The sequence below is a fragment of the Triturus cristatus genome, chromosome 3_1 (assembly GCF_964204655.1).
Source record: "Triturus cristatus chromosome 3_1, aTriCri1.1, whole genome shotgun sequence".
Classification (NCBI taxonomy): Eukaryota; Metazoa; Chordata; class Amphibia; order Caudata; family Salamandridae; genus Triturus; species Triturus cristatus.
Genome location: NC_140583.1, coordinates 662,292,580 through 662,314,493, shown reverse-complemented (window position 1 = coordinate 662,314,493; position 21,914 = coordinate 662,292,580). Strand labels below are relative to the sequence as shown.

Here is a 21,914-nt window from a genome sequence, read left to right as displayed (position 1 = left end):
AGATCCCTGCCCAAGCATACTTCTGAGATTTTCATGCTGCTAAAAGACTTTGGTCCGGAGTTTCTGTTTCTCACGGAGACCTGGCTCACCATGATCTCGGAGCCAGACATTGTCCAATCACTTCCTCCGGGATACTTAATCCAGAGGAAAGACAGAACATCAGGAGTGGGCGGGGGGGATCGCCATTATCTATAAAGACCATTTGACCTGTAGACTACTAGGGAGTCCATTATTAGAATGAGAATGTTCACTTTTCAGTGGAATTTACTCCCGCATTGTCATTCTCAGGAATATTGATCTACCGGCCACCAGGGTCAATGGGCCAATTTGGTAAATCTGTGTTGGAAACAGTTATGACCCTGGCTAGCGCCTCTGCTAATTTCACTCTCCTTGGCGATTTTAATCTTCACTTTGATGATCCCTGGGCATCTTCGGTGATCGAAATAGCACAAGACCTGATGGCATGCCAACTTCACCAGAAGGTCTCCCAAGCTACTCATATTAAAGGTCACCTTCTTGATCAAATTTTTTCTAACCTGGCGGAACTTAAAGGTAAAGTCCCCATCCCCATACCATGGTCAGACCATTTTTTAAATTCCTTTAATATGGCCCACAACGTCCCCTGTCCTACACACACAGTCAACTCGAATACTAATCCGTCCCTGGCCCAAACTCCCGGTGGAAGGTTGGATCCAGGAAATGGAAAATTCCAAACCGAATCTGGAGCTCAACCCAGTTACGGACTGGATTGAGGAGTCACTGAACACGGTGCTCCCAAAGAAATGAATCCTGAAGTAAGCGGGTTACAACAAGTCCGCATGGTTCTCACCAGAGCTACGTTTTTTAAAACAACAATGCAAACGACTAGAGAGGACATGGAGGAAAGATTTCTCAACTATTAAGAAACCGGAATATAGTGCAGCTTTTGGAAAATATAAGGCTGAAATAAAAGGAGCCCAGGCCACTTATGAGGAAAAGATTACATTAGCAGCCAACTCCTCCAGAGAGACCTTTCTGATTGCAAAAAGAATTCTCAAAGTCCACGATCCCCCAGCCGCACCCAATCCTTCGGGATACCGCTGTAACGAACTTGCGGAGTACTTTGTCACAAGAGTCCATAATATTCTCAAGCATCTCCCACAAAGAGACAATGACACACCTGAGCCGACCGCCATGGGCCAGTATGGAAATAAACACCATCTGGAGTTTTTTAGTCCGCTCACTCATGAGTCATTCTTAGCCACTCTAACTTCGGTCAAATCCCTTTCATTGAGGATTGTCGCCCCCGAATGGAAGAGGGCATTGGTAAAAGCTCTGCTAAAAAATATACCTGACCTGGACCCTGCAGATCTGGGCAATTATCGTCCTATCTCGCTCCTCCCGGTAATTGGCAAAATTGCTGAGAAACATGTTAACCATATGCTTTCCACGTTTCTTGAGTCCAATAACCTGCTCCACCCCTCACAAACGGGCTTTTTGCCCTCGTCAAGGCACCGAGACCGCCTTATTAGTGGTGGTGGAGGAAGCGAGAAATAATCTTGATTCAGGAGGCACGGCGGCCATAATACTCCTCGACCTAAGTGCTGCCTTCAATACGGTGAATCACCGTACCCTGGCTCACCGTCTCAGGAATATAGGAGTGTCAGGCAAGGCGTTATTGTGGCTCCAATCCTTTTTGAGCTCTGGTGTTTCCAGGTACTCGAAGTTGACCTCTTCTCTAAACCGGTTCCCCTTGGGTGTGGAGTCCCACAGGGCTCATATTTGAGCCCGACCCTTTTTAATGTCTATATGCATCCATTGGTGGATATTGTTGCCCCCTTTGGTATTCATATAGTCACATATGCAGATGACACTCAGTTGGTGGTGGCACTGACCGAGGCCGATCACACCCCCTCACTCCCACACCTGCCTTGAGGAAGTCACTAAATGGATGAGCCTGTCCCACTTAAAATTTAACGTTGAAAAAACTGAGCTTATGTTGCTTGGCAACCAGTTAAACTTCAAATCCAATACTATGTGGCCAGCCTGCATGGGACCGGCACCCATCACAAAAACCGAGATAAAAAGCCTGGGTGTCTGGTTGGCCCAAGATCTCTCATTTAAAGTCCAATCCAGGAAGATAGCTGCTCTATGTTATGGCATATTAAGAATGATCCGCAAAGTGCTGCCACTCCTACCAGACCAAGCTAAAAAAAATGCTGGTCCAGGCGCTCATCTTTTCTTGGATAGATTATGGCAACGCCCTTTACCTGGGCGCCCCTAATGCAGCTATCACAAAACTGCAGATTGTACAAAATTCAGCTGCAAGACTGCTCACGGGAACCCAGAACCGCTGTTCAGCAAAGCCGGCATTACGTTTGCTCCACTGGTTACCGGTACAGGAGAGAATTAATTTTAAGGCCCTCTGTGTTGCCCATAAGTCCCTAGGAGGAAATGGGCCTCCTATTATCAAATCCATGATTTGCCCTTACAAGGCCAACAGAAGCCTTTGCTCAGGTGAAATGTACTTATCAGTGGTTCCACGGATTAAAAAGGCCAGAAGTGGCGGCCGGCGATTTTCATACAATGCCTCAAAACTGTGAATGGCCTCCCACCACATCTGTGTAGACAACCCAGCCATCTAGCATTCCGCAAAAACTAAAAACCTGGCTCTTTCCTTAGAAGGCAGGTACAACTCTGGTGACCACTACAGTGCTGGGATGCTCCCGGGTAGCCATGCTCTATATAAAAATCCTTCTATTCTATTCTACTGTCACTTGACTTTTTAATCTACACCCATACAGTTCTTTGCTTCCACACGTATACATATGTATTCCCATGCCATTTACATATAATACTTAACTTTATCATACAACAATCTTTTAATCCAGACCTATTTGTATTGCCAGTGCCTGGGTTTCATGGTATTGGCACATTTCTACACCCTGCATTGCAAATCTTTGACCTGGTTTAGGCATAATGGAAGAGGTTGTCCTAAGGGTTCTGGATACTTTCTGTAGCCATTTACCCCCAGTCCAGTTTTTCTATTAGGGAGTAGAAGGGCCGCATTTAAAATGTGAGCTCCCTGTTCAATATTTACATTGCATATCCCCTCTTCTCAAGGTCAGAGTTGCTCAAGGAAAGTGGAAACATCCAATTGCACAACTGTCGCCAAACGTAATGTCATCAACCTAGTTTACAGGAGTTTGCAAAGAGGAGTGTTTAGCTATGCACACATGTTGGTAGCCAGGAGTACGTTTTGATTGGGCAGGAGTTGTGTGCTTCCACAGAACAAAGTGCTTCCCCTCCACACAGCTGTGATAATTTTGTTTATTTATTTTGGGTTAGACAGCTGCCTGAGCCAGTAGCAGTATGGCTGCCTAAGCCTGAACTTTCAGGGCCACACCCGACACTGCTATGTTGTTACAGTGCCTTAGATAATCAGATAATGTATGGTGTCTCTGAAAGCAGCACAGATGGGAGGAGGGCAGTCATGAGGAATATATTGCAGTCCCAGCACTCTTCCCTTCCATCAATAACTTTAGACTTCAGAGTGCAGTTTTATATTTGAGAGCCGTATTGGATGCCCAGAATTGGTTTTCACAATGCAACTGTTGCTTGACCTTATATGATCAACAAAAAAGAGTTTTCAGAGCTCTACTGAGAGAGGGGCTTAGGCTCCACCCTCATGTTAGTTCTCCTGAGTACAGGATTTGATTGGGCCATATTTGTGTGCTTTCAGTAAAAAAACTGCATGTACTGAACTTTTTAACTTCTGGCAAAGCGTATACTTGATACAGCAGAATTGAGTTGGTTATGGTGGCAAGCCAGTGATGCTGGCTATAGGCCTGATCTGTTTTTTATGAGATGTTATGGTAAAAGCGCTAGGCCTGACACACATTTATTGTGAAAATCTTAAATTAAAGTCCATAGGTATTTAGCTTGGATTGTTATTACTCTGTATTAAAGCATACAGATAGTTTTTTTTTTTTTTCCATAGAATCTCACAGATTACCATAGTAGGTAATGTTTTTTATGTTTGTTGCCTAGTGCGACAAACCATGGATATAGAAGGTTTGCTCTCTAATAATCCTTGTTTGGTCCTCTTGGGAGAGATAGTATTTGCTTAGCCATCTGTAATTTTATATATGTTTCTAATTTTATGACTTTGTCTCTGATAAGCTAAAAACTGTAGTCCTGAGTTTGATGTGCTGATTGTTGGAAATTGGGTTGCTTGTTGAGGCGGTGAAACCCTACTAATGCAGGAATCGCAATCTCTGTCCGGGTGAAACACATGCAAACCCTAAATTTACCTGTGCTTAACCCTCTGGGAGATTGGCACAAAGCAGTCAGGATTAACTTAGAGGTGACGTGTAAAGTATTTGTGCAGCATTTTAAACAGTAATAAGGTGAAGACACAATTCGAGAAAAATCCTACACCAATTTAGAAAAAATAGGGTTACATTTAATACATTATTTGAGACCAAAACAACAAAACCCAATCAGCAGGCCTGGAGAAATGCAATTTAAAAGATTTAAGTGAAAATAGTAGCTAGAAGCACAAAGCGTCAACTGTGGTTTTCCAAACAATGGGTCACGACCCACTGGGTTGTTGCAAGCTGATTTTGATGGAATCGCAAAAGTCAAAGCAATAAATAAAGATGCCTTTAAATTCAGAATTTCTCATCCCACATTTGCTGCACATAGCCTGCCATTTGACTGTGGTCAAACGTCAGGCCATGTCTTCTGGTGCTTATTTTTTAACATGGGGACTGGTGTTTGCAATAATGGGCGCACAGTATTAATCAAGATTTTTTTGCCGACCCTCAAGTACTGGAATGCTCTAGAAGATCAAGGGGATTTGCGGACTTGTAAAAGCGAACAACTAGCCAATTTCTCTAAAAAAATAAAATTTAAAAAAACACTTGTAAAAAGCATAAAAGCACAGTTTGGTCCAATTTGTCACTTCTGCACTACATCCTCTGGTAAGAGTTTGACCTGCTGTTTATTACAATATATGTGTGATATTTATCCATAACCGCAAACTTAATCCGCTCTAGGGATACCCAATTCTGGCAGATAAGGAAACCAAATTACAATGAGTTAGGTAACTTGCTTACAATTACATAGTTTAGTGAATTATCCTGAATGGGTACAACCTTTGACACCAAAGAATGAAGATCCTCAAAGGGTAATGGGATGGACGACCTTTCATTGTTGCCCTCGGTGACCCACGATGTACCCGTGCTCAGAACATCCTGAGGTTTGTAACCTCTGCCTTTTCCCAAGCCATCAAAATGCCTCGTGTGAAGCTTGCCTCACCCTTCAGTCGAAGAAAGCCCATGCGCTACTAAAGAAAGAGACATTGGGCGCACTAAAAGACACATAGGCAGTCTGCTGCCAACACACCCGATATCTTCGACGAACAAGACCGCTTTGGTGCTGAGGAAGGTGACCATGTCTGCCTTTCTTGCATTTTTCTGCACGAGCCTAATCCCAGCATAGAGGCCATATTCCTCAGCTTTACCTACTGTGAAGAAGAAGAGGAGGCTCCATTGAGCACCAGGAACAGTGGCCCCTGACTGAAGACCTCACCCAGGGTCATAAGTATGGTCTGCTCCAACACCCATTCCAAGCCTCCAAGAGGCCTCATGGTGAGGCAAAGCGGAATAGATTGCGTCCAGGGCCTCCATCATCTTCAACCTTCTGTCTGCACCATGCAGAGGCATCTGATCTGAAGAAGGATCCATCCAAGGGTGTCAACCCTTCTCTGCCGTCAAGCCCCATGGCCACCAGTAAGCTTTGGCTGCACTCTAAACTGAAGGTTCCTTCTACACTGGTGCCCAAGTCTTCGTTGACTCTGAAGCCATTGTCGATGCTGAGAGCTCCTTCGTTCATCTCTGAGGATTCAGAGCAGCCCAATTCTCTAAAGATTCGAGGAGGTCTTCAATACAAGGCTGATGCACCGCTTTATCAATCCCCTGAACAGGAAGATGTCAGCTAAGACTGTGCCCCTTAAAGGGCCTGCATTTGAGGAGGATCTTGCATCGGAAGCCCCTTCAGGGCCTATGCCAAACAAGCATAGATATGGTGCCCTCAGTCATTCTCCCCTTTTGTTCCACCGCCACCACACATACCACCTCCACTGCCTCCAGAGGGATCTCCTCACTCCTCTTACGACGCAGGCAGTCCAATTGGCCCTGCTGATCCCTATGAAGGTCCTTTTGAGCCAAGGACCACAGACGACCCTTGGGAAGACTAAGACCACTCCTAGGTGACCCATGCCTCGACCATTACCCCCAGAGGGCAGTTACCTCTGACTAAACCATGTCCTCCACACCCCGGCACCAATTTGTCAACACCATATTTAGAACAGTCCACCACATGGTGGCGCTGCTCATCTAATTTAGAGAGGTGCAGAACAACGGTAGTTTAAGCATACAATAAAATTGCTAATACCTGCCTCCCCAGCTATTGCTTTAGGTTTGGGGACCTGGAATAATCTGAACTGATGCATTTACATGCGAGAGAGATGGATAGTAGTTGTTTTGGCAGCGATGACAAGGGAGATGGGCGGTGCAAGCCGCAGTGGCCTCCTGGTCAGAGCCCTGGCACTTAATATTTTACAAATTAAGCACTGTTCACTGCACCTTACCGCCAGGCTTCTCCTAGCAGTAACGAGCAGTGGAAACTGACATGTATGTCTTCCCATCTGAATTAAGTGGGTGGACTTAAAGGTAAACCTCTGACGGCCCTGAATCTCATGCTGTCTGAGGGGTGTAACAAAGGTTGAGGCGGCGTAGTCTCTGCCCTTGTTACACCAGAGGTTCACTCACCTTTAATTTGGGCGGGCGAACGATTATGTTGGTGAAGAAGGAATTCCATTGCCATCACAACAGAGTACCCTTTCTGCCAACATGTAAATTGGGTCAATAGGACAGTCACAGGCAAAGTCTGCCTCCGCTAGCAAATAGTATTGGTCTTCAGCCGAATCGTCAACTGAGAGTTCCATCCTGGAGATAACTGCCTCCAGCATCGCCATAGTACCCGATCCCGGGCTCCACATGTGCCCATTGCAGGAATGCCTCTACACAATCATCCCAAGCAAAGGGTAACTGGAAATATCTAGTGTTGGCAAATGCCAGTGCCCATCGCTCTCTTCAGTAGTGGAACAGCAACAACCTGTTTCAAGGCAGGCCGTTTTAAGACACAGTTCCACTATTCACCAGTACCAAGGACACCTCTCGCGCTAGCGGGGGTGGGGCGCATCTTGATGATATAACAAAACAGGGTTTAGGCCCTCCCATTAACTGACAATATAGGGATATACTCCCTTATCATTAGGGGTGGCACATTTCGAGCTGCTGGCCATGTGGCTTGCTCTCAAGGCCTTGCTTCAGGTAATTCAAGGCAACGTAATCCTTATCAAGACTGACAGCTTAACTGCCACGTATGACGTTCAGAATCAGGGCAGCATACACTCAACTGCTCTGAGCTGCTAGTGCAGGAGACCTGGAATTGGGCCATCTGCCACCCTATATACCCCATGGCAGAGTACCTTCTGGAAGTGGACCACATCTTGCAGATCTGCTCAGCAGGTTGCACCAACCAGTCCACGAGTGGGAACTGTAACCGCAAGTCATACTCAAATACTCCCAACGCTAGACCCCTCCACAAATAAACCTGTTGCCCAACCCCAAACACGTAAAATGCCTAAATGTCACATCCAGGTGCCCACACCCATAGTATGGTCAAAACCCTATGGATGAACTTCTCGGAGCTTTTCCTACCCTTTTCCGTCTCTTCCACTGCTTCTGTGTGTGTTACAGAAGATGCTTCAAACATCAGAACTGCTTATCCGAGTAGCTTTCAAGTGGACCAGGCAGCTCCTGTACTCTACAGTACTCAACATGCCCATAACCCCCCCACAAGGAACTCCCCATCAGGCCGGGCCTTCTCACATGGAACAAAGGCCAAATCAGGTACCCAGACCCCATGCAGCTCAATTTAGTGACCTGACATCCGAGGTCCCAGCGTTTGGTTACCTGCATCTCATGCAGAAATGCATGAACATTGGTTGCAAATTCTGCAGGCCTGTTATTCTGCAAAGTGTATCCACTATTTCATCTCCAATCACCTGTGCCAAGGACATCATTTATCTTCCCCATCTACAGAAGTCCGGTCTCGCCTAATCTTCCACATGACTACATCTAGCTTCCATGGTCGCATACATGCAAAACAGGGAACACTCCTATTTTGCATTCTGTTAATCAAAGCCTTTATCAAAGGCCTGAAGAGGGTCGTCCCTCCCTGGAGTCCTCTCGGCTCCTGTACAGAAAGTAGGTGTGGTCCTTATCAGGCTCATGGGTCTGCCCTTTGAGCCTTTGCACTCTTGCCTTTTATAATTCCCCTCCTGGAAAGTGGGTTTCCTCATAGCACTAATCTCCCTGAGACGCATTAGTGAGCTTCAAGCCCTTACCCTCCAAGAGTCTTCTTTGAGGTTCATACGGACAGGGTCATTCTCAGAGCCAACCCAAAATTCCTCCCCAAGGTGGTCTGTCTTTCCTTCTCAATCAAACTATGGAGCTTCCAGTCTTTTTCCCACAGCCAGACTCTGTTGCAGAGAGAGCCTTTCATACCCTAGATGTCAAACCCTGTCTCATGTACTACATCAACAGAACAGTGTCTGCTCCGCCGCAGTGGCAGAGAAGCGTCGCCCCACTGCCTGGCGCAGAGCCAGCAAACGAAAAATAAAACTATGCTCTAGCTTACGCAGGGAGGGTTAGAGCATGGGGAGGGGGAGTGTTTGTGCACTCCCTAAGTATGCATATATGTTTGGCCAGCCGTCTCGGGTCGACCAAAACACACATGCGCCCGGTTGCTGAAACCCCACAGACTCAATGACCTGAGCGGAGCGTCTCTTCTGCCCGCTCAGACCAATCCCTGTATTGCTCTGCATGGGAGTCTGTGTCCCAAGGGCTGCTGGGACCAGGAAGAGGCCAGCAGGAGCGATGCGGGAGGCGGCCGGCGGCTAAAGGTATGTTTTTTATTATTATTATTAACGATTCTCGTCTGCCCCTCAAACGGGGAGCACTCTCCCCCCACCCACCTCATTACCCCTTGTTAGTGGTGGCCGCCACTGCAACAGAACCAAGCCCTTCCGCAGGCCCAATAAGCTATTCAAAACCTTGCAAAAGCCACTCTGTTTCCAAGGTAGATATTGCCAGACGGATAGTCAAGTGCATCCAAACCTGTTACCACAAAGATAGAAGAGCCCTCTGTTACCCGCAGGCCGCAATCTACATGCAAGAAAGCCGCAACCATGGCTTTCTTTGATAACATCCTGTTAGCTGACATATGTCAAGCAACCACTTGGTCAAGCCCACACACCTTCATTCAACACTGCTTTGTGGATATCTTAGCCCGACAGCAGGCTATGATTGGCCAGACAATCTTATAGGCTGTGTGACATCTGCATCATCCACACGATAGCCACCACTTGTAAAGGGTACTGTTTTATAGTCTGGAGAGCATGTGTATCTACAGCAACGCAAGCAATGAACAGAAAATGTTACCCTGTAAACATGTCTATAGCATGTAGTGCTATAGATTTATATGCACCCAACTTCCTCCCGGTAAAGGTGTGACTGCACTTAAAGAATTCTTTGCTTATTTACTTTCACATACACATGGTGTACCATGCTATGTTTACTCGCCGTTCCATACGCGCGCTCTCCCGCTGTGCGAAAAACAATCTATCATGGTGTCGGCCCACTAAGGGTGGAGTCACAGTGCATCCCGTGACTCGAAAGCTTTCTTCAAAGAAAAAGAACTTGCAAACGTCCAAGCTTAACACTAGCTGCAAGACTATTCAGATCATGTCACTCTACAGCAGGGCACGGTGTGAATGGATGCTTACGGGGTCAGTAACACTTTCCATGAGCGCAACACTAGGTGGACTATTCTACATATAAAGATAAAATGCATATCTGGACATAAAACAGTTTTTAATTGAAGGGTGAACGTACTGATGGCAACAGTTTTGTCTTCTTTTTTTATGGGTTTAATTTCCATCTGCATGTCCCTCACGAAGTAATCTGATGCAGACCCTTTTCTTAAGGGCTCCATTAATTTACGTTTTTTTAGGCCAAATACGGACACAGCCCTTCAAACCCTATTTTGTAAATCAAGTTGTATTCGCTGCTGTCATGACAGTATATTTTTGCAGCCAATTGTATCACTGAAACGCCTGCTGCCGGGTTGCATAGTAAGGAACCTGAACACATCGGGTGGCAGGGTGATTGGATGTTGGGGTCCCTCCCCTCTGAGGAGGGCCTCCTAACGTCATGTTTTGCCCCTGCCCTCAGGCCTCCATTTACATGAAGTGCACGCGATTACAAAGAGCAGAGTGAACTGATGCTAAATTGGAAGAAATACTGAACTAATACTCAGCCCAAGATAGGATGAGCACGGACTGCCAGCCAGTTGGTGCACTGAAGCCCCCTGAAGCACCAGTGAGGGAGCAGGCCTTGCACAACGCTAAATAGGACAGACTGCCGTGGGACCCACAGTAATAATCAACGGAAGACGCGTCGTAATATGTTTCTGCCAGCAGAGGGCAGCTTGAGACAGAGGAACAGCTTTACAGCTGCATTAGCATGCATGGAAAGTCCAAACTGAGAAAGCTGAAGCGTTCACACAGCATTCAGAGAAGCAGTGATTCGCAGTTATTTATCATCACAGACAGGCAGGCGGGCGCGCGAACACATGCTACGCACGCAAGGCTGAGAATCGGAAATAAAAGTGTAAAGAGAGATAAGACCGCGCAGGCAGCAGTGGCGCAAACAGGGTAACCGAGCCTAGCGCAGGGAAAATGGCACGCTTACCCGCAGCTGGGAGAAAATACCTCGATTTGTGGTGCAGTAGGCCAGACATACCTGTCCCAGGTGCCACAGGACGTGGTGCACTATTGAGAGGTACGCTTCTGACACACCACAGTAGTCTTTCACAGCAGTGGCACGCACACACTGTAATTAGCAAATGTACTTACACTGGGCACACAAACAGGATGGCTAGCACTCAAATGAGCATCGAGGCAGGGAGATGGTGCTTATTTTCTCCTCTCGGAGGATGTGGGTCTTGAAGGGGTTTTAGTTGTTTCGTTTTCTCCTGGGGTGGCCTCCTCGTGTGTTTGGGTTGCCATCCAGTTACTTCTCTTGCCTTGTCTGAAGTTTCACTTTGGCGCGTTACGTATAGTACAGCAACGTGTCAATTTGTGATTTAGGATCCTAGGACATAAACATTCACCAGACCTACAGGGCAACCCATGAACCATTTTGTTGGGCCGGGCGGGGGGGGCGTTGTTCGAGGGTATTTCGATGGCCACAACTGGGCCCGGGGTGGTTCCATCGGGACCTGGAACTATTTGGCATGATTTGATGTGAGGTTTTCTGGGGGTTCGCATTCCTAATTTGCGGCTAATTTTGTCTGACTTGGGTACTGCTTCCTGGTTCTTAATTTGGGCTCTAGTGTGTTTGCAGTGGTGCACTGCTGTCTTGCTAATTGTGATTGGTCATGTGTAACCAAGAGACCACCTTTCTATGCAGATCCCAGTACCTACGGTAATGTGGTTAAATGGTAGACAAGCATTTATAGGAGTAAGAAGAGCTAAATGCAGTGATATTGGTCAATAAATCTACATTTTCAGCTTTTTTTTTCTTTAAAAGACTTAGCTTTTTAGTCACTCCAAAAAAAAACAGCATATAGTTAAAATGCGTAAGGGGAGGACCCCAGGTTATAGTGTACCTCACCATCTCAAGGTATGGCCTCTTACTGAAAAGGTGTTATTCAAAATTGTGGGCTTCCTACATGCATAGAAAACCATAATACCAATGTTATCCGAGGCAGTAATGTTGCTGGATTGGATTTCATCATCGGAATACTTCAGGTACTGCCAAGTGATGGAAGTGTTTTGAGGGAAGATTAAATAGATGTGTAGAATGCAAACACCCCCTTTCTGCTTCCACGTTTGTGGCAAGTGCAACACTGGAGGCCGCATCGCATCCCCCTCAGCGGTACCTATGGGCTTATCCAGCCACCTGGTCCTCAAGGAATTTCGAGTGAGGAGCAGTTAGTGCTCAGACAGCAGGCTCTTGGCTTTAAGGTGCCCTTTAACAGGCATCTTTGCAGTCCTGCAGGTGCCTGAGCTAGCCAGAAAAATAGAAGCTTAAAGCTGGCTTAGTGCAGATTCTTTGTCCAGTACCAGAAGTTATGGATGTTGTTGGAGGTGAACTCATTGCTACCAGATAGGCCCTTAGTTACGCTTTGCAGAGCATGACATTTAAAAACCGCTATTGGCAAAGTAAAGACTTATGACGCAAACACATCTGACTTGCACTAAATGAAAGTTATAACACAAACAACAAGAGGAGAGTGTCCAAGGGATACAGTTTAAAGACCTGCGAGAAGAGATTCCCCAAACATTATAATCATAACACAAAAACGTATCGGGTCTATGCTAGCTTGAAACCATTTTGGGGAAGAAAAAAAAAGGAAAAAAGTGAATCTACGTCTTACAGTAAAGCCCCAAGGGGGAGCAATCCCTTTTAGGACGAATGCCCTCACCCACCATAGGTGGCATGCTTCATCATATGGGCTTCTCCTCCCAGTGGGAAAACCTTATCCCACTGAGGGCTACAACTGCCTCACTGTCAGGTAGGAGCTTTGGGATGTTTTTAGATTGTTATAAGCTGTTGAGGATGCTAAAATCCCATATGTGAGTAAAAAGGTGTCGTGAGGGTGCAGCGCGATATGTGAGTGAAGATGTTTAAGTGAATTTAAAACTACCTAGTGAGGACAAAAAGACTCTTTATTGACTTGTCCGAACTGGTAGGGTTAAAAAGCAGTGCAAAGCAGTCTAAATTCAAACTGCTAAGGTGTATAAAAAGGTCGACATGTTTCATCCTATGTGATCTATATTAGTATCCAGGCTTTCATCAGGACTAGAACTAATAAACAAAGCTGCTGCTGTGGGTGTGAAAAAGAAATATAAAGTGATACAAAACCAGAAATCCTGTGTATAGTTCGGTATTAATGGAACTTATCCAAATTTGTAGGATAAGCTACCCCACCTCAACCTGGTTACAACTCAAGGAAGGGGGCTCGCTCTCTTTGTCGGTACCCCGTCGTGGTACAGAAGCTGCAACCGGAGCATAGACCCGAGAAGTTTTTGTTTTTTGACTAAATGAAAGTTACCAGAGGAGAGTCTCTTTCAGCAGGAGAAGGCTGGGGGAGTGCAGCTGGCAGGGCTGGAACCTCCAGTGTGATACCAGTACTATTGAAGCTGCTTCTGTTGGATTTGCACTAACTATTTTTGCAGCAAGGAACTATTTTGCTGCATGGAAATAACCATAATGTAAAGTCAGTGGTACAGTGTAACCCTCTGCAAAACGTCCTGTATTGATCACATTAACGCTTGCTATAGACAGTAAAAGCTATCTGTAGGCAGTAGCTAATGCATGGAAAGGGTTCGTGCAAGCAATCACCTAGGAATTAAAACAATTTTCATAGACAGGCTGGCCACTTGTCTCCATCAAGATACTGACATTGAAATTTACCCGTACTCACATTTTCATGTCTCTTAAAAATTTAGGGACTCCCTGGACCGCTGGCCCCAAAAGGCCCTGCCACCATCACGCAAACTGATTCATAACTTCTTGGGTGCACTGGGACTGTCAGATGTCTGGAGGTGCCTGCACCCAGAGGAACTCCAATACACACATCTTTCGGGTCCCCATGGCACCATGTCGCGCATTGACTATGTGCTCACACTCGCATATCACCTCCACACCGTCAAAGAAATACGACATTTGGCCAGGGCAATATCGGATCACTCCCCCGTACTGTGTAGAATGGAGATTGGGGAACCCTCGATCGGCCGTGTGGCGCCGATCAATTCGTGGCATCTCACGACCCTCCCCCTATCAGAGATAAGGTTCTGACTGAAACTGACCTGTATTTCCAAGAAAACTTTGGGTCAGTCAGCTCATCCGTCTCACTCTGGGAGGCCTATAAGACTGTTGTTCAAGGGGTGGTTCTGGGACAAATCACAGGGCAACGCAAAGAAAAAGTGGCTGCCGTCACGCATATAGAGGAGGAGATCCTAGAATTGGGATGTGCAGTTAGATCGCAAGACTCTGAAGAAGTGAGACAACAGCTTCGCATTAAAACCAAGGAACTCTTGGACCTGGCCACGGATGCGGACAAGGCACAATATCGGGCTACCCTTAGCAGGATTTATGATATAGGCGATAAGGCAGGCAAACTGTTGGCCTGGCTAGATCGCAGAGCTGGGGCACGGCGCGTTGTGGTTGAAATTGCCTCTGACTCACCCGCCCGAATCACGGCTCCGCAACACATCGCAGATACTACCACTCCCTGTATTCTTCCAGAACGGCCTATTCAGAGGAAGAGGCTTCTTCCCTCCTACATGATATTCGTATGCCTGTGGTTACAGAGGGGGAGAGTCTTGATTTAGACCGTGATATTACAGTGATCGAAGTGGAGAGGGCCAACCACGATCTGCAGGGGGAAGGAACGCGTCGGGCCCTAACGGGATAAAAAAAAAAAAGAATTTAGGTCTGTGTGGCCCACAGGATGGATTCATATACGGACTATAAACCAGGGAAATGCATATCCAGCAAGGGAGCATTCAAACATATACATGCTGCCTAATGAAACCGCGTTATCAATCCTCTCTCGCCTGTAGGGGTAGGGTGCAAAACTATAGCTGGAGAGCATTATTGTGGGTGACTGTAGTCTGAAATAAATAGTTTGTTTTTGTTGCCCTCTCTGAGTTTTATACAGCACAAATTTGACCTGACTGTATCGTGTCTGAGTGCTTTACATGAGCACCAGTTGCCTTACACAAGGACACGTTCATTTTTGTTTGGCACAGGGAGATTAAGGGGCAGATGTATGACTGTTTTTTGCAGTCGCAAATGGGAATTCGGCCCGTTTGCGACCACTAAAAAGGTCAGCTCCATGTGCAATCCTTATTTTGCGAGTCGCTAAGATATTAGCAACTCACAAAATATGGTTTGCGACTCACTATTAGATAGGGGCGTGCCAAGAGCGTCCCTTCCCAATAGCAAGTGCAAATGGCATGGACCATTGTTTTGCGACCGTATTCACGGTGGCAAAATACTCGCAGTTACCACCCTTTTGGAAAGGGTGGTAAACCATTCGCAAACGTGAAGGGGTCCCCAAGGCACCCCTTCCCCTTTGTGAACGGGTGCGAAAATATTTTTCAAGAGCGGGCAGTGGTCCCAGGGACCACTGCATGCCCTTAAAAAATGAAACAGAAAAGTTTTTTTATTTTTTATTAAATGTATCCCAGTTTCCTTTAAGGAAAATGAGCTGCATTTAAGAAAAAACGCTTTATTAAAAAAGCAGTCACAGACATGGTGGTCTGCTGACCCCAGCAGGCCACCAACCCTGTGAGTGTGAGCCATTCCCAATGGGGTTGCAAATTGTGACAGCCTCATGAATATTAATGAGGCATGCAATTTGCGACTCCATTGGGGATCGCAAACAGTGTCTGAGACACTGATGTACATTCATTTTTGCGAGTCGCAAATTGCGAGTTGCAATTTGACTCAATTTGCAACTCTCAAAAATGAATGGTCGTACATCTGGCCCAAAGTAATTTGACCAGAATCACAGGATGTTTAGCGTCATTGTCGAGACTCGAACGTGGTTCCCCAGATTTGAGATCGACCGCCCTAGCCATTAGGCTACATCCTCTGCCCGAATCTGTGCTATACCCTACATTTCCCTCTCCCAGCCACTCGACATTGCAACTTTATTTTCAAACTTCATATAATTTCCAGCCCAATAAATTATTGTATGAATGTATGAAATACTGGCAGCCTGCACAAAGGCTGCTATGCTCATTACTATACCACCAAGACATGCAGGTCATCTGCACAGTGTCTGACATAAATACTGTAGTGTATGATTGAATGTGCTTCGTCTCAGCCGTGTAAATATTATGTGATCCTTTCTCTTGTGTGGTACACTCAAGTAGTTCATGCTGATCAATTGTAGTCCAGCTCTTCCTGAATCTTGGAGTATTTAATAGTCTCTGGAATATTCAGTACTTAAAGCACCGTGATCCAGAAAAACACACACATGCTTGTAGAGTATGTGAGCAATGCAGACAGTGGGTGGGGTGTCGGTGGTAGCACATACAGTTAAAGAGCAAGTTTTGTGGTACAATTCATTTGTACCCCTCATCTCACCCCAAGCCTCCTTGAACACTGTATTTATAACACAAAATGTTAAGGGGAGCCAAAACATACCTTTCAATTGGTGAATGATGCATAAATCACGTAAGAGGATTTCAGTCTCCGGTGTCGGTGATAGGAATTGCCTAGTAATCAAATGAAGAAAAGGTTTTAAAGTTGCGTCCCTCTTTTTATCCTATTGAATCTCTTTTCAGTATATTAATACGGTTCCCAGCAAGACACAATAGGCAATTCATATAGATCCGAGGAGGGGGTAGGCGCACACACACACTCCGAATCGTTGACAGGGATGTAGATTCATAATGTGCCTGTTGTTCCTTGACTTGCTTTCTGCTGTCGTTGCAGATGGTCTGGATCTCATTCTGATGCCGGGGCTCGGATTCGACAGGAAGGGCCGGCGCCTGGGAAGAGGCAAGGGGTACTATGACACATACCTACAGCGCTGCTTGTGCCACCCCAGAGGAAAGCCCTACACCATCGCACTGGCCTTCAAGGAGCAGATATGCGACTCTGTGCTTGTGTCGGACCATGATATTGCAGTGGATGAAATCCTATATGAATGTGAGGATGGTGCTACAGACAGCAGGTGATTCTCCTGCAGGGCAAAGTGAAGTGCCTGCTGTGGCTGCATAACAGTGACGCCTGTGCTGATGCTCCCTCCTGGTGTGATCCTGTGAGAAAATCCCTATTGTGACGCTCAATTTTTTTGTGTCCTTCATGTGCTGTGGACCATCCAAGTGTGCTGAGGATGGTGCATCATCCAACAGAGAGCTTGTCATCTTATAAAGAAACAATTGAACATTTAAGCCTTGACCTGCTTTTGTTAAATAAAATGACTGTGATAACTTTTTTGAGCATGATAATATGAAGAGGTGCACCTATGGCCAGTCTTTAAATGTAAGATCACGTTGATATGAGCCCTTTATGTTAAATGGTGATGGATGGCAGTGAAGATCTGCAGACAGTTTTTTCTATCTTTTTATGTCACGACTGTGTTTTAGAAATGCCAGTACGACATAATTTCTCAGATTCTGGCATGCCTACTTTTACCTTTTCTTTATGAAAGCTACATTCTACATCAGTCTGGGTTGGTGCTCTCTTGAGACATGTTCCTGAGGGTGGGTTTAATGCACATTGCCAGTTGCAGAGTGTCCAAGACTGTTGACCAGCCCTACTCCTTTGAAGTGTTCGATTTTCCCCACCAAAGAGTATCCAAGCCTATTCCCATCTCAGCCTAGCGTATCCTGCCCACCTTGAAGATTAGTCACGCCTCCTGATTGTCTCTGTGATATCCTGAGTGTATAAGTCCCCTTCTGAGTTATGAACTTCCCCCTTTTCTACAAGTGTGAATAAACATTGGATTTTCATATTTATTTCCTAAATGTTGGCGTTCAGTCACTCCTATGATAATTCTGGGCATCCGAGTCCTGACGCATCTTGCTGGGTGCCGGAATCATGCTACTCTTTCCCTACTCTCTTTCCAAGTGTCACAATCTTCCATGTGCCTCAAGCCCCCATGTACCACCTCCCCTCGGGCAGGACAACATAAATCCAAGAAGCACACCAGGTGTATGTGGAAAATGCTGCATGAGATGGGTGTGCATCACAATCTGCAAATCCACGGCCAAAGACATGCAGACGGTGCTTAATCTGAGCCGGTGGTTTCAGGTGCTTGGCCCCAGCACTTCATTGTTAAACTGGTTCTTGTGACAGTCTGCCACAAGGTGGCACTGTCTGGCTAATTTAGAGATGACCACAACAACAGTCCATTATTATTTCAATATACATTAAAAATTACTAGTATCTGCCGCCCAAGCCATTCGTTTAGCTTTGAGGCCTTGAAATAGTCTGAATCGTCACACTTGTACGATTGTGATAGTTAGTAGTTGTGTTCTTACTATCATTGTCAGCAAATCTGCCAAACCAGGCAAATCCTCCAAACACGCTAGCTGGTTCACCCCGGAACTCAAAGCAGCAAATGACTGGAGAGAATTTGGCACACCAGCAATTCACCTCATGACTGAGCCAATTTCAAGCTGACCCTCAACGAATACCCTCAACACCTGGAAAATGCCAAGAAGAACTCCCTGACTACCTGCCTCAAAGTCAGTTCCAACCACAGCAAAGAACTCTTCAGCACCATCAAAGAGTTCTCCAACCCCTCAGCATCTGAGAACTCCATCCCCCTCCCAGGACCTATGCGACACCCTCGCAGACTTTTACATCAAAGTCGCCATCATTTATGAACACTTCGACCCCAACCGCCCAATGTCATCATCCACAGCTGCCACAACCTCTCCGACACCAACTTAAATGCAAACATTACTACGTGGGACCAGCTCACCATTCAAACCACCACCTCCATCATGAGCTCCATTCACTCAGGAGCACCTAGGGACCTCTGCCCCACCACATGTTCAAAATGGGGAGCAACTTCATCAGCAAGGAACTTACCTTAATCCTCAACTCCTTCATCACCTCCTCCTTCTTCCCAGGGGCATGGAAACACATGGAAGTCAAACCACTCCTCACAAAGCCCTCTGCAAACCCGGAAGATCTCAAGAACTACCAGCCCATCGATCTGCTCCCGTTTCCTGCAAAAGTTCTGGAGAAAGCTAACAACCAGCATCTCACCAACCACTTGGAGAACAACCTCCTAGACTCATCCCAATCTAGTTTCTGCTCAAATCATAGCACAGAGACCGCCCTGATCGCAACCCCCGATGACATCCGATCCCTCCTGGATCAGGAAGAACCTGCGGCCCTGATCCTCCTCGATCTCTCTATAGCCTTCGACACTGTGTCGCATTTCACTCTCCTACAAGGACTCCACCAAATGGGGGTTCGACAGAATGCCCTCCAGTTGACCACATCCTTCCTCACCGGAAGAACCCAGAGCATCCGCCTCCCATCCTACACCTTAGGCCCTAAAAACATCAAGGATCTTCACTCAGCCCGACCCTGTTCATCACATACATGGCCCCTCTGGCCACATAGGTCAGAACCCATTGTATGAACATCATATCAAAAGAAGACAACAATGAGCTCATCTTGTCCTTGTCAGTGGACCCCACTAACACAAAGCCAATTTGCACTGGTGCATGACCAGCCTAGCCAGCTGGATGCAAAACAAAACATCTGCCCCAAACTCAACACCAACAAAACAGAGGCACTCCTCTTTAGGAGCAACGCATCCCCAGGGGACAACTCTTGGTATCCAGAAGAACTGGGCCCCACACCCACAGAACATGCTAGGAACTTCAGCATTATACTCGACAGCAAGATCACAATGAGGAAATCGATAAATACTGTCCTCAGCCTGCTTCCTCACTCACTGCATACTCTGGAAAATCTTCAAGTGGATCCCGATCAGCAACAGACGCACTGTCAGCCAGGCCCTCATCAACTGCTGCCTGGACTACGGCAATACCTTATAAGAGGGAATCACTGCCCAGCTGCTCAACAAACTTCAGACCATTCAGAACCCAGCAGCAAGGCTCATCCTTGACACCCCAGAGGAGGGCCAACATCACCCCTCACCTCAGAACTCTTCACTGGCTCCCCGTCCACAAAAGATGCCAGTTCAAGATACTAACCCACGCCTTCAAAGCCCTGCATGACGAAGGACCTGCCTACCTTAACCATAATGTAAACTTCCACCACAGACAGTTACGCTCCGCTTCCTTCGCCCACGATCCCTGCGTCCACTGAAGCAGGAGCGGAGCCCGCACGTTCTCCTGTGTGGCTGCAGAACCCTGGAACGGCATCCCCCTCCACCTCTGTACTTTGCCCACCCTGCAGAAGTTCAGAAACTGCTTAAAAACCTGGCTGTTCGACTGAACACTCCCAGCAGCAGCATTACCCCTCTCACCCCGCACCTGGATACCCTCACAGGTGATAAATAGCACTTTACAAATACTTTTCTTTTTTATTGATGGTAGGGGCAAAGTGTGGGGCAAGCTGCAATGGCCTTCTGACTAGAGCCCTGGCACTTTTTATGTTATACAACCTCACTAAACACACAATATGCCTAACCACAAATTACTGCCACCCTTAAACATCCCATGAACCTTTTAGTTTAACTTTTCCCATCTTGATCCTACTCCCCACCCCATCTAAAAAATTGCTTCCAGTATCTTTGGGTGTCCTGGCTCCCTGTCCTTACCCCTTTTACCAACCTCCTTTCTTTCAAGTTCTGATTCCTTCCATCTCAGATTACTCAGTCTTCTCACCAACTGGCCCCTTGAGTTAGTCCGCCCGATCAGTAGTGAGACGAAAAATCACTCTAGCCTGTTTAGCACCAAAAAGCAGTCAACACAGTCTACAAAAGCACATGTGCTTGTCAGATACAAATGATCCATAACAACCCAACGTTGCACATCTGTCCACTGAAGCAGGCTTGTTCCCCTTACCCCACTACTACCCGACAAGGCCTATGCCATGAAACAGTAGCCCCATCAAACGAAGAAATTGCAACCCTTCAAATACCAAAAATGACAGAGTCAGGAAAATATCCTGCCAAACTGAAGTGACATCTGTCGGCAGCTAAAACAAATTTAATGAAATATTGGTGCATCACAAAATACAAAGCATTACTGACTTCACCAACTCAATATGTCTAACCACTGCTCGCCACCAATCTTAAAGATTCCTTGTACCTTATAGTTTAAAATTTCCTGTCTTGAACGTCCAATCCTCAATAAATACCCCGTACCTACCTATCCAGGCTCCCCGACCACTAGCCATTTTACTAATCTGTTCTTTCAAATTTTGATTCCTTCTCACTAAGATTTCTCATTCTCCTACCCCTCATCGCCTCTTCTTACCTACGAGCTGGCCCACCCGTTCAGTAGTGAGACCTACTGTCACTCAAGCTTAATGAGCCCCAAACACTTGCAACCCAGGAAAAAGCCTCCTCCAAGGAAGTTTTCCACCCTCCCTCTATGAAAAGGTGAAGTCCCTGCACCTAGCGCCAATTTTTTTTTCCCCAACGTGTACTCTTCTATCGATTCCAAAATGATAAAGCTCTATCCCCTTAGATACACAGATGCTCTCTCGTCTCAAAAAATAGTGGTACTACGCAAATTGAGGCTTACCATGCCTATTCCTATAAGTCCCCCCTACAATAATCTTGCATCTCTATACTGACTTTCCTTCTGATAGCTTTCCATGCCTCGCCTCACCTTTAGAATGTGCCCAGGCCCCAGACTGGATCAACAGTATTTTCCCTTAATGCTCCAGCACGCCGGTAGGTGGAGTCCTGCGGCTCCGTGCTGACTCTTTACCTCACTGAAAGTGACAGAGTAGAGCCACTTATAAGAACAACCCCTGTGCATTGAGCATCCAAGCCGTTCGACAGTTCCTTTCTTTCTGCACCTTCCAGTGTGGATCTCGACCTCCAATCCCAACTTAGTAGGTCTTCCGATGACTCCAGAAAATTCTTCACAGCGTGCTATGGAACAATGTCCCTACTGAAGACGACAAGATTCAAGCCATGCCCAGACTGCAGGAAGCAGATGTCTGTCATGACGCACACAAGGTGTGACTTTGGTTTCTGGGCTCTGCCCACAACTCTAAAGTCATGAGACCAATGTGCTCGAATGTGCCCAAAGGTGAATTGAGACCAGG

At 46.4% G+C, this 21,914-nt stretch overlaps 1 protein-coding gene across 1 annotated transcript in view; it reads left to right on the top strand.

Annotated features, from left to right (window-relative positions):
- The window catches only part of MTHFS (methenyltetrahydrofolate synthetase), a 187,127-nt gene extending 169,992 nt beyond the window's left edge, over positions 1 to 17,135 (top strand). The window contains exon 3 of the mRNA XM_085644701.1: positions 16,632 to 17,135. Within this exon, the coding sequence (XP_085500827.1) occupies positions 16,632 to 16,876 (245 nt within the window). The 3' untranslated portion in view covers positions 16,877 to 17,135. The remainder of the gene's footprint in view (positions 1 to 16,631) is intronic.
- The last annotated feature ends 4,779 nt before the right edge of the window (positions 17,136 to 21,914 follow it).